The 13551-nt window shown below is 38.5% G+C and overlaps 1 protein-coding gene across 2 annotated transcripts in view; it reads right to left on the reverse strand.

Moving 5' to 3' along the window:
* Window positions 1–388: 388 nt before the first annotated feature.
* Window positions 389–13551, reverse strand: part of med14 (mediator complex subunit 14) — a 106161-nt gene continuing 92998 nt past the window's right edge. The window contains exons 30-31 of one of the 2 annotated variants that reach the window (XM_039745104.1): window positions 10382–10571; window positions 389–1083 (exon numbers count right to left, since the gene is read on the reverse strand). In XM_039745104.1, coding sequence (XP_039601038.1) covers window positions 1010–1083; window positions 10382–10571 — 264 coding nt within the window. In that variant the 3' untranslated portion in view covers window positions 389–1009. The remainder of the gene's footprint in view (window positions 1084–10381; window positions 10572–13551) is intronic. The other variant, XM_039745105.1, reaches the window with a different exon arrangement.

The following is a 13551-nucleotide window of genomic DNA, read 5'->3' on the forward strand; positions in this document are numbered from 1 at the left end:
AGTCATTTCCCACCAAGTGTTCCAATACTCAGCAAAATATTGATAAAGTGAAAATAAAAAAATAAAGGTCTGAGGTTTGTAACATACAGTAGAAGCCAGTTGTTTTGCTATGCTAGCTTGTAATTCTGGGTGACTTCTCACAACTGTAAGCCTTGCAGCCTGGCACCATATGATCAGAGGACTAAAGAAGACTGATGAAATAGAAGCAACGAGACACACCACAAAGAAATGATCCCAAAAGGACATGTTTGTTTTGTCCTCTGCCATGAGGCCCAAAGAACTGAAGAGTGCATAATGATATGAAAAGATGATATGCTTATTGATGCATCCTTGAGAAAAATCATGGGGGGTAAGTCATGCTCAGAAATAATTCCCATTGCTTCAGTCATGCAATTCATTTGACAGACATTTCTTTATCTATTTATTAAATATTATTTGTCTGAGGCAAGCAACAGACTCATTCTGTAAAGACTCAAAGCAGTCATTATAAAATACAGCTTCATTATAAAGTTTGTCACAGTTTTACAGTATTCAAAAGTGACAGGCTTAACAGAAGAAAAAAAATAATTTAGACTGTTACATCAAAAAAGACATTTACATAATATACTAAAGGAAGCATTTCCAATACCTTAATATTTGTTTCTTGCAGTATAAAAATTAAAAAGTAAGCTATGAATAAAGTTCATTGCAAAGAGTCCTCCATATTGGACTACATGTTCCTTGAAACCCATTATATAAAACACTATACAACAGTAGGTAAACAAACTTTTTTTTTTTACTATTATTACATCATTTTATTGTCTCAAGAAGTGCATTTCTGAAAAAATAAATCGAAAGTTTGTTAGCTCTTTAATATAATTTATGACTGGAAATCCAATCTGTGTTTGCTTCTGTTCAGCTCAGTTCATGTGTTAAAACAAACAAGTTGAAAAAACAAGAAATTCAAAAGTCTTGTATCTGATGATGAAAAGTCCCTTTTCTAGGCTTCATTTCAATGAGAAAGTGAATGCTATGGTCGTCCACCAGGAGGCAGTGTAAGATTTGCCATCAACTCATGCACTGCAGCATATATTGTGCATTCTCCTGGAAGAAAAAAAAAATATTTTAAAACTTACAAATATACCAACTACAAGGATTTATCAGGTCCTTTCTTTTGCCTAAACCTGCAAAGTTAAAATATGACTAATAATACTATGAATTGTTCTTTAAATTTTAGAATAAAGCCTTATTAGCAACACACTTTCATTCCTCATACTTTTCTTTAATATGTTAAACCTTTGCACTGATATATAATCCAGACAACTTTTACAATCTTAATAAATATATTTAGGTTGGCCATTGGTAACAAGCCACAACATAAATATTGACTACTGCGTAGCACTGCAAACTCTTTGACAACATAATCTGAGATTTGTTTGCCATTTTGTTTTTGTTTGTCCCATATTTACTGAATTCTTGACATGTTATACATTTTTACTTCAGTCCACCCATCTTCTAACCATTTTAATCAAACTTCAAGATTGCACAGAGCAGGCACCACCATGGCAAGAACTAACCCTGGACATGACTGAAGATGCCCACTGGGGAAACTCACCCACAGTGGTCCAATGTAGAGTCAGCAATCAACAAATCTTTTTAAGTAGTATAAGTACAGTGGTGTGAAAAACTATTTGCCCCCTTCCTGATTTCTTATTCTTTTGCATGTTTGTCACACAAAATGTTTCTGATCATCAAACACATTTAACCATTAGTCAAGTATAACACAAGTAAACACAAAATGCAGTTTTTAAATGATGGTTTTTATTATTTAGGGAGAAAAAAAATCCAAACCAACATAGCCCTGTGTGAAAAAGTAATTGCCCCCTTGTTAAAAAAAATAACCTAACTGTGGTGTATCACACCTGAGTTCAATTTCCGTAGCCACCCCCAGGCCCGATTACTGCCACACCTGTTTCAACCAAGAAATCACTTAAATAGCAGCTGCCTGACACAGAGAAGTAGACCAAAAGCACCTCTAGCTAGACATCATGCCAAGATCCAAAGAAATTCAGGAACAAATGAGAACAGAAGTAATTGAGATCTATCAGTCTGGTAAAGGTTATAAAGCCATTTCTAAAGCTTTGGGACTCCAGCGAACCACAGTGAGAGCCATTATCCACAAATGGCAAAAACATGGAACAGTGGTGAACCTTCCCAGGAGTGGCCGGCCGACCAAAATTACCCCAAGAACGCAGAGACGACTCATCCGAGAGGTCACAAAAGACCCCAGGACAACATCTAAAGAACTGCAGGCCTCACTTGCCTCAATTAAGGTCAGTGTTCACGACTCCACCATAAGAAAGAGACTGGGCAAAAACGGCCTGCATGGCAGATTTCCAAGGCAAACCACTGTTAAGCAAAAGAACATTAGGGCTCGTCTCAATTTTGCTAAGAAACATCTCAATGATTGCCAAGACTTTTTGGAAAATACCTTGTGGACTGATGAGACAAAAGTTGAACTTTTTGGAAGGCAAATGTCCCGTTACATCTGGCGTAAAAGGAACACAGCATTTCAGAAAAAGAACATCATACCAACAGTTAAATATGGTGGTGGTAGTATGATGGTCTGGGGTTGTTTTGCTGCTTCAGGACCTGGAAGGCTTGCTGTGATAGATGGAACCATGAATTCTATTGTCTACCAAAAAATCCTGATGGAGAATGTCCGGCCATCTGTTCGTCAACTCAAGCTGAAGCGATTTTGGGTGCTGCAACAGGACAATGACCCAAAACACACCAGCAAATCCACCTCTTAATGGCTAAAGAAAAACAAAATGAAGACTTTGGAGTGGCCTAGTCAAAGTCCTGACCTGAATCCATTTGAGATGCTATGGCATGACCTTAAAATGGCGGTTCATGCTAGAAAACTCTCAAATAAAGCTGAATTACAAGAATTCTGCAAAGATGAGTGGGCCAAAATTCCTCCAGAGCGCTGTAAAAGACTCATTGCAAGTTATCGCAAACACTTGATTGCAGTTATTGCTGCTAAGGGTGGCCCAACCAGTTATTAGGTTCAGGGGGCAATTACTTTTTCACACAGGGCCATGTAGGTTTGGATTTTTTTTTCTCCCTAAATAATAAAAACCATCATTTAAAAACTGCATTTTGTGTTTACTTGTGTTATATTTGACTAATGGTTAAATGTGTTTGATGATCAGAAACATTTTGTGCGACAAACATGCAAAAGAATAAGAAATCAGGAAGGGGGCAAATAGTTTTTCACACCACCGTATATATAAATATATATAAATTTTCGTTTAGATCATGTGGATAGTCATGTATTTGTGCATGTCATTTACCTGGGGATGAGATGGCAGAAGGATGCACTATAAGAAGAAAACAAGCTGGCACAGGCAATATTATGCTGGGAAACCTTGGGTCTTAACATTCGTATGAGTCTTACTTTGACATGTACAACCTACATAAAGTTTGTTGCAGACAACATACACCTATACTTGGCAACATCATTCTTTGATGCCAATGGCCCCTATCAGCAGGAAAATGTGCTGTATCACACTGCAAAAATTGGTCAGGAATGGTTTGAGGAACATGAAAAATAGTTCAAGCTGTTGACATGGCCTTCAAATACCCCAAATCTCAGTCTGATTGAGCATCTGTGGAAAGTGTGGAAAGACAAGTCTGAGTTGTGGCAGCCCAGCTTTGCAACTTATAGGATCTGTTGCTAAGGTCTTGGTGCCAGGTACCACATTACATCTTCAGAGGTCTTCTGGAGTCCATGCCTTAACAGGTCAAAGCTGTTTTCGCAACACAAGTGGAACCCACACAATAATAGGCACGTGGTTTTAATGTTGTGGAGAATATTTTGTAAAGCCTTACATAACAAGGTATTTTCACAATGGGTTTCACAAAGAAATTCCAAATATGAGAAAAATTAATTCCATAGAAATATCCACTGCTTCATGGGAAGACACTGAGAGAATGTGCCAGACAGCAGGTGAAAGAAAGCCAAAGACATTTTCTAACAGTGAATCAGAGGGTTGGCTGGCTTTCTTCTTCAACAAGTTTATACTGCTGATGCAGAGTAGTCAGCTGAGAAGTTTCACCATACCACTACCTGGAAAGAAATTTCTTTCTGTAGCGTATAATTAAGCATAAGCTTATGACATTAAAGATTAAATTTTATGTGGTCACTGGAACTCCATTCATGTTTCTAAGTAATATTAGGGCATTTATAACAGAGTTCAGAGACTCTGGATAAGGAGAAAACCATTCTGGTTTTCTTTTAAGTTGCCCATTCTTGGTATTAATTAAACATGCCACTGCACCTTAAACTAGAAGACTGCCTGCTCAGTCATCACCTCAGACTCTTCTGACAGGGAGCAACGCTGGCAAGTGGTGGTTAGTTGCCAGCTGTAAAAGACTGATTATATTAGAATGACCTACAATAACTATAGTATGGGTTGACAACCATTAGGGCTCATTTATACTTCACGCTCAGAACGCGTACACGCCCGCATCATGGCTGCCACGCGTTCCCAGCGTTCATTTCACGCGTCCTCTGAGCAGGTCCTCAGAAATTAACGCGACGCGTGAGCGAGTTGCAGTACCAGCAAAAAGTCGGGGGGGCGCAGTGTGCTAAAAGTCGGAACGTGAAGTCAGAGTCTCTGTTTACTATCTACATGTGACAGCAAGCCTCTATGGAGATCCTTCGGGAATCGATGTGCGCACTTTGCTGTTTGATGAATGGCTCAAATACAGCGCTATACATTATGTTGCCGATGTGAAGTTGCAAAAAAAAAAAAAATAGACGGCACAAAAGATGGTATGTGAGACTTTTAAAATGTATCGTGTCATTTATATATGTCTTTTTTACTTTTTAATTTTTGCAACTTAACAACAGCAACATAATGTATAGCGTTATATTTGAGCCACTGAGAAAAAAATAAAGGACACAGTGAAAACGTGTACTTTGTGATTAAAGTGGAAATTTCGGCTTTAATCTCGAAATTTCCACTTTAACCTCGTAGTTTACTTTATCATTAAAGCAGGCGATCGCAAAGCGTCATCCCAGTTTTTAATCGCTACGAGCTTCTTGGACCTGACAGCAGGTAAAGTAAAACAATAAAAAATAGATGGCACAAAAGATGGTATGTGAAACTTTTAAAATGTATCGTGTCATTACGATCGGGAATATGCGACGCTTGGAATATAAAAGCACCACAAATGCATCTGTATGTCGGCATTTTGCTTCAGCAGCGGAAAGCAGCAATAGATCGCCAAACAGAACAAATTAAATGTATGATATTCCAACTCTCAGCACATTTAGAATCTTTAGATTTATACTTGATATCACTTTCATGATGAAATGCATTAAAATGTGTATGTTACATTTTACATATAATTTCGTTTAAATAATGAATACTGTTAATAAATACACACATGGGGGAATAATTACACACATGGGGGTGTCACGGTGGCAGAGCGATAGCACTGCTGTCTTGCAGGGAGTTATGTTGCTGGTATTCCACACTGTGCTCTGGTTTCCTTCCAAAGATATTCAGATTTGGGGATTTGGTGCCGCTAAAATGACGCTAGTGTATGTGTGTGCTTGTATTCACCTTGCGATGAGCTGAGCCCTCATCAAGGGACTGTTTCTCACTCGTGCCCAATGCTTCCTGGAATGGACACATACATCCCTGGATTTATGGATTTAATCAAAAAACATCCTTTTCAGAGATATTGCGGTAAGGTGTTATCGGAATTTAATAGGTGTTCTAGGCAATTCACAACACAGAGAAGCCGAACATGTTCTCACCACGATAATATCTCGCACTGCCACCTGGTGGATTCCTCCAGATTTACGTAAAGAACGCGCGCAAGTATAAACACTACAACGCTTGCGTAGCAGGAGCGTCCGCTGCAGCATGCGTCGCGTGAAGTATAAATGAGCCCTTAGATGTCCAAGTTACTCTTAACAATTGGACAGAAGTTTTGTGGTGTGGTTGTTTTTCTACTATGAGGTGTTTGGAATGAATGATTCCAATTATAGATCTGTGTGGCTCCCAGTGCTACCATTGGAGAGAATTATAGTGTTTGTAGGCATCTACAGTGCATCCAGAAAGTATTCACAATGCATCACTTTTTCCACATTTTGTTATGTTACAGCCTTATTCCAAAATGGATTAATTTAATTTTTTTCCTCAGAATTCTACACACAACACCCCATAATGGCAACATGAAAAAAGTTTACTTGAGGTTTTTGCAAATTTAATAAAAACAACAAAACTGAGAAATAACATGTACATAAGTATTCATAGCCTTTGCTCAATACTTTGTCGATGCACCTTTGGCTGCAATTACAGCCTCAAGTCTTTTTGAATATGATTCCACAACCTTGGCACACCTATCCTTGGCCAGTTTCGCCCATTCCTCTTTGCAGCACCTCTCAAGCTTCATCAGGTTGGATGGGAAGCGTTGGTACACAGCCATTTTAAGATCTCTCCAGAGATGTTCAATCGGATTCAAGTCTGAGCTCTGGCTGGGCCACTCAAGGACATTCACAGAGTTGTCCTGAAGCCACTCCTTTCATATCTTGGCTGTGTGCTTAGGGTCGTTGTCCTGCTGAAAGATGAACTGTCACCCCAGTCTGTGGTCAAGAACGCTCTGGAGCAGGTTTTCATCCAGGATGTCTCTGTACATTGCTGCAGTCATCTTTCCCTTTATCCTGACCAGTCTCCCAGTTCCTGTCGCTGAAAAACATCCCCAAAGAATGATGCTGCCACCACCATGCTTCACTGTAGGGATGGTATTGGCCTGCTGATGAGCGGTGCCTGGTTTCCTCCAAACATGACGCCTGGCATTCACACCAAAGAGTTCAATCTTTGTCTCATCAGACCAGAGAATTTTGTTTCTCATGGTCTGAGAGTCCTTCAGGTGCCTTTTGGCAAACTCCAGGCGGGCTGCCATGTGCCTTTTACTAAGAAGTGACTTTCATCTGGCCACTCTACCATACAGGCCTGATTGGTGGATTGCTGCAGAGATGGTTGTCCTTCTGAAAGGTTCTCCTCTCTCCACAGAGGACCTCTGGAGCTCTGACAGAGTGACCATCGGGTTCTTGGTCACCTCCCTGACTAAGGCCCTTCTTCCCCGATTGCTCAGTTTAGATGGCCGGCCAGCTCTAGGAAGAGTCCTGGTGGTTTCAAACTTCTTCCACTTACGGATGATGGAGGCCACTGTGCTCACTGGGACCTTCAAAGCAGCAGAAATTTTTCTGTAACCTTCCCCAGATTTGTGCCTCGAGACAATCCTGTCTCGGGTACAGACAATTCCTTTGACTTCATGCTTGGTTTGTGCTCTGACATGAAATGTTAGCTGTGGGGCCTTATATAGACAGGTGTGTGCCTTTCCAAATCATGTCCAATCAACTGAATTTACCACAGGTGGACTCCATTTAAGCTGCAGAAACATCTCAAGGATGATCAGGGGAAACAGGATGCACCTGAGCTCAATTTTGAGCTTCATGGCAAAGGCTGTGAATACTTATGTACATGTGCTTTCTCAATTTTTTTATTTTTCAATAAATTTAAAAAAATCTCAAGTAAACTTTTTTCACGTTGTCATTCTGGGGTGTTTTGTGTAGAATTCTGAGGAAAAAAAATGAATTTTATCTATTTTGGAATAAGGCTGTATCATAACAAAATATGGAAAAAGTGATGCGCTGTGAATACTTTCTGGATGCACTGTATGAGCAGGATACCTAACCTGGACTGGTTATACATTGGTTAGTGCATTTACATGTACGTTTAAACAGATCTTTGGGCTTGGGGTTGTAGGGAACCCTTGAATACATGAAAAATAACAATTCCTGTGCTAAATAACACAATAAAAGTTAATTTTTGAGTGGTGGGAATAAGCTTTTGTAAAAACATCTATGCAAAGGATTTGTTAAATACAAGGTGTGATCAAAAAATATGGTGAATGCTGCTGCTGCTGAATACCATCCAACGGAAAGGCAGGAATCTTCAAAGCAGAGTGTCGAACCTTAGTAACAGTGTGTGACGAGTTTCAACTTGTTCAGTGTAGTCAGTTGTAGGGAATCTGGTAATTGGGAGCCCGGGATTCCCAGACATTTTCATTCCGGCATTCCTGGGAATTATAGCAGTTTCCCAGGAAAGGCCAAGCTTGCATATATAGCGTGTAAAAGTGTAAAAAATGATCAAGAAATAACAGAGTTATAGTTGAAAATAATTAAGTGGCACTTTTTTTGGCCCACTGTGTAGTGTTTTGCAGATTGATTCAGTCAACCAGCAGCAGTCGTCAGTCTCCCGGCTCAGACTAAGACTGAGTACAGCGGACTGGGAAGAGACTGCACTCTGCAGCTCACGAATGCCGGGACGGGGCAGACTACATTGACGTCTGCAAGACAACAGCTTTGAACAGCAACTTGAAATTACAATGCGTCAGTCTGTTGCATCTGCATTATCTATGCCAAGAAGCTTGCCATCACAGAATGATGACAAGAAACTGGATGTATCAGTAAAAGCTGAAATGGCAGTGTTTCAGAGCAATGGCAAGCACGGGCGTTGTTTAGGACAAGTGTATCAGTATCTGATCAGGTAGATCATGTTGCATTCAAAAAAATCTTTTTTTTAAACGTTAGTCTATCATATATCCTCCCTATGGCATTTGCCACTTGATTGACATACAGGGCAGCCAATCTGAGATGTCTTTTCTTCTAACACACTGGTCATCCCACATGCACCCATACAATCAGATTGTGATTCAGACTACAAATGCCATGAATGTAATTACCCCGATCTACATGCTGTCAAATAAACAAACCACATGCCGTGGCGCAACAAAGGGCGAAACACGTGTCGCATACTCTTTGCATTATTTGACAGTAAAACTATGCAATATATATATCATTTTTAATGTAGGTAGATCATTTCGACCTGGTCATTTTAAAAATAGCTTGCAAGCCGAAAAAGCGTGGGCACCCCTGAACTAGATACATGTACTTATATGACAGCTTGAACTGCTTGTAGATAAGGGTAGTCTTTTATTGGTGTCAACATATTGCGTAGTTTTATTAAAAATAAGTGTTGGTCGTTCTAAAACCGTTCAGTGCCCGTGCACTGTGTCATCCCCAGGAGCCCAGGATTCCCGGGAATGACATTTGGGATTCCCAAATTCCCTGGAATGGATAAACCCGTCCGGGAATGGATTCCTTAGTCAGTTGGTTGTTAGGAGGTATGTTTTAAAATGTGCTGTAAATCATGGATTGCAAACAACACATTAATATGAAGTTTTGTTTAAAACTGCAAAAAAGTACTAAAGAAACATTCAAAATGTTAAAATTAGTTTATGGTAATGCTACAGTGTCCGTGAAGATAGATTGCAAGTGGCTCTGGCAATTTTGTAATGGTTGTGCATCAGTTGAAGGCAAGGAGAGATTGGGACATCCTTCAACAGCAAAGTCCCAAGAGAATGTTGAAACCAGTATGTGAAATGCCTTGATCAAACAGGAGTTTGGCCATTAGGGAAATTTCTGAGGAACTGAACATCTCTTATGGTTTCTTTCAAAAATATTTTAACAACAGGAGGCGAATGAGTGCGAAATTTGTTCTACACGTATTGATGGTCAAACAATAGTAACAGCATTTGTCAATTTCATTGGAGTTGTGCGATTATGCTGCTTCAGATTCCAGCTTTTTAAGAAGTATCATCACAAAGGATGAAACTTGGGTCTATGGTTATGAATTCTCAATGGAAAAATCACCCAGTTCGAAAAAAGTATGTCAATCAAGACCCAACATCAAGGTGATGTTTGTGTTTTTTGACCTTGAAGGAACTGTGCAAGCTGAGTTTTTATCCAGGACCATGACTTTGAGCCCTGAATATTATAAGGGCTTATTAGAGCATTTAAGAAACAAATGTGCATAGAATACAACTTGAGAATTGAGCGAAAGGTTTCATCCTCCATCATGACAACACTCCCTGTCACATATCGCTTATGGTATGGCAATTTCTGTCAAATAAAAACATTACAGTGTGTCCTCAGCCACCATATTCGGCACCATGTGACTTCTGGCTCATCCCCAAAGTTAAAATGACCATGAAAAGTAAATGCTTTGAATCGATTCTGGACACTGAGGCATCCACAAAAGCACAAATAAAGACTCCAACGAAATGAGGACTTCCAGAACTTCTTCAGAAAGTGGCAAGAATGATGGGATAAGTGCGTTTGAAGCAAGGGGGCGTATTTTGAGTAATGGCAGTGTGTCTTTTACTGTAATACATTTTTTTATTCAAACATTCACCATATGTTTTGATCACACCTCTTCTCTATATCAGTTTAACAGAACCAGCAAAGAATACATACCCTGGCGAGGAGGATGCATCTCATGAAACCTCTTCAGGATACTACTAACCATGAGTGCTGCAGCACCAGATGAGCTCTGTTGCCGTGGGATGTCAGCCTGCTGGGTCATGCCAGAAGCCATGTCATAAACAATAGGCACAATTATACTGATTTGATCCTGAGGGACTGGCAACCTTTGAGTTAACTGGAGCTGAGAAAAGACATCAAACAGTGACATTAATATTTTAGATGAATACTAAAATTACAAAATAATTCCCTAAAACACTATGACATTTAAACAACATGTGAAAAAGAGAATCCATGCTCTTGCTGCTTATTAGGACTTCCTTGACTTCTGACAACTACCCTGTAGCTGTTGCCACAGCTTCCCCTGCAGCCGTTATTAATTTCTTTACTATCAGTTTTAGACAGTTGTAAAAATTTAAATAGCCAAATTTTACAAAAGCACTCTGATTCTGAAAAAGTGGCTTACTTTGCAGGATGTTTCAGCTTTAGTTTTTCATTGGAAAAATCAAACAACCATAGAACAAAACACAATGGTATTATGCTGAAGACACGGATCAGCAATTTATTTTTCCCGCAGGTTAATTAGTATAAACAATTTTAGAATTGAAAGAAAAAAATTAATACATTAGCTTTTGTACTTGTATGCAAATAAACATTCAACCTAAGGAGTATAACAGTGCTGCAGTGATTCACGGCACTGTCTCACAGATACAGGGACAAGGGTTCAAATATTCTGGTCCATAAATTGTGTGCAGTCTTTCACATTCTCGACCTGCCACACTTTTTTCTCTAACATGACAAAAACATATAGGTAATTGCTGGTTGATTGGTGGCTCAAAAGTGATTCAGTGTGAGTGAGTGTGCCCTGTCTAGAGTTAGGTCCTACCTTAGGTCTATTAATATCAATTGACATTGGTTATAACAGTTTAAGAAAATGGAAAGTAGGACCAAATTACAAATAATAATAACAATTTCTAATGCGCTAAAAAGTCCATAGTATACATTTTAGCAGGCAGTAATTACTAACTTCATCCTTAATCTGCTACACATTATTACTTAGGAAATGCACATAATGTTTAATATCCTAATTTAAACAAACCTCCAAAAGTATTGGCATTCTTGATTAAGGATTCACTGAAATCAGCAAGAGTTGTATTTATATGAAGTTACACATTTTTTTTCTGTTCATTATTTTCATAAAGTACAAGGAAATTCTTACTTGAACGTCTTCCAACAATACTAACAAAAGAAGACAATGAATAAATATAGCATCACACACTGAATGCAACACAAATACAATTTCTTGGGAAAATAAAATTCTCACACTGCCAAGGCAAAAGGAAAAAATATTCCTTCAAACTAAAAATTCAAGGAATTCAAAAACAACTAATTGTTGACATTATGATGTAATTCGTTAGATTTTATTTGCTGGTTTGTTAGTAACACATTAAAAAAAATATTTTTATTGATATTTAACTTGTCAACTAGCATGAATAGAATAACTCAGCAGCATAACTCATGGATTAGTGTTTGTATGACTGCTCTGTGGATGAACTCCTGCACCTATTCTTCTATATAAAAGTAGTCGGGATTGTCCTTCCATCCCGTGAGTGCTACACTGGTGCGGAGTTTCACACACGCCCCGTCCATTTTGCAATGCACGATGGGATTTGTAGTTTCGTTTTTCCAGGTAAAAGATGATTTTCTACTCCAGACTGTGCGATATCTTCTTCTTCTTTCTTACTATATTACTATATAAAATCGGTCAGGATTGTCTTTCCATCCCATGAGTGGAAAGTGTAGCGGTATTCCGCTTATCACAGACTTACTACTTGCAGCTTGCGGTATGAAGCGACATGATGTGAGCAGAGTTCTGGTGCTCCCATCGTTCCCTTGCTTTTGTGCGTGATGCGCTGGAAAAATAGAAAAAATTATGTCTCTGGAAATAATTAATGTTGATGGAGTACAAATGCCTAACCACGTAGTAAATATCAGGGGGGTTCAAAAGGGCGACCTCAATATAGAAAAAAATTATAAATTTCATCACAAAATAACAGAAACTACAGTATTAAAGTAATACCGCTCAAATGCAATATAACCAAATTAATGAGTTTGTATAAAATATCAAATTGATCTACATATTGAATTGCCTTAAGAAGTGGTCAACTTAAAAGTCGGTCGCCTTAAAAGGCGGGTCAGCCTAGTGATGTGTAGGTTATGTTGGATAAAAGTGTTTGCCTAATAAATATAATGACTCTGGAAATCAACACTGAGTATTGTCTTTCCTCAGTGAATTAAAGAATATATAACACTGAGACAAAATTTGATTTGAAGGGTTAATTCGTTTTTCTTAATTTTGTAGCATCTAGTTAGAAAGTACTTTTCAAAATTTCCATTTCCTTTTTTTATTAAATTACACTGCAAGGATTCCAAACCATTTTCTTAATTTTACCCTATATATGCAACTGGTATGAATTCCACGGAACATTTGTTTGTGTTTTGTCAGTTCCGCTCTATGTTTTCCTGGTTAACCTTATTATTTTATACATACACAAATTGTACAATTTTGCTTATACAGACAAGTGACATGTCAATGTGATTTAGTCCGATTTTGCCTTTCTGTTCTCAATTCAATAAAGCCAACTACAGGATAGACCATTTTGACTCTCCACTGCAAAGATAACGTTCTCAATATGTGAATTTATAGGATCTTGATTTTGGGTTGGGAGGCCCCACTTGGTTAATTGTAAATCTAATGTCAATACACATTTACTTGCAATAACAACATTGTAAAATGAGCAGCAGTAGAAGACAGGGATATGTGGGTGATTTTTTACTTTTATCTTACGTCCTTATACTCAAACAACCCATGTGTCTGCTTGCTGCCATATCAAAATATAGACATTTAATTACAGAGGGGAGATAAATGGTAATTCTTGAGCACTTTAAAACTTACTCCATGCACTTTCAAAATGCTTGCCCTCAAACCTTTGAAATTGTTCTAAAACAATGGTGCCCATTAGCTCCATACTGCAGTAGAAAAACTGTGGCATGGACTTGGAAAAGCTGGATATTTTACATCTATATTTATATCTACGCCTCTATATAAATGAAGCCAACTTTGTTTGCTTGAGTTTTATCTCATTACTCATTGCATAATCTCT

This window comes from Polypterus senegalus, chromosome 2 (genome assembly GCF_016835505.1).
Source record: "Polypterus senegalus isolate Bchr_013 chromosome 2, ASM1683550v1, whole genome shotgun sequence".
NCBI lineage: Eukaryota > Metazoa > Chordata > Cladistia > Polypteriformes > Polypteridae > Polypterus > Polypterus senegalus.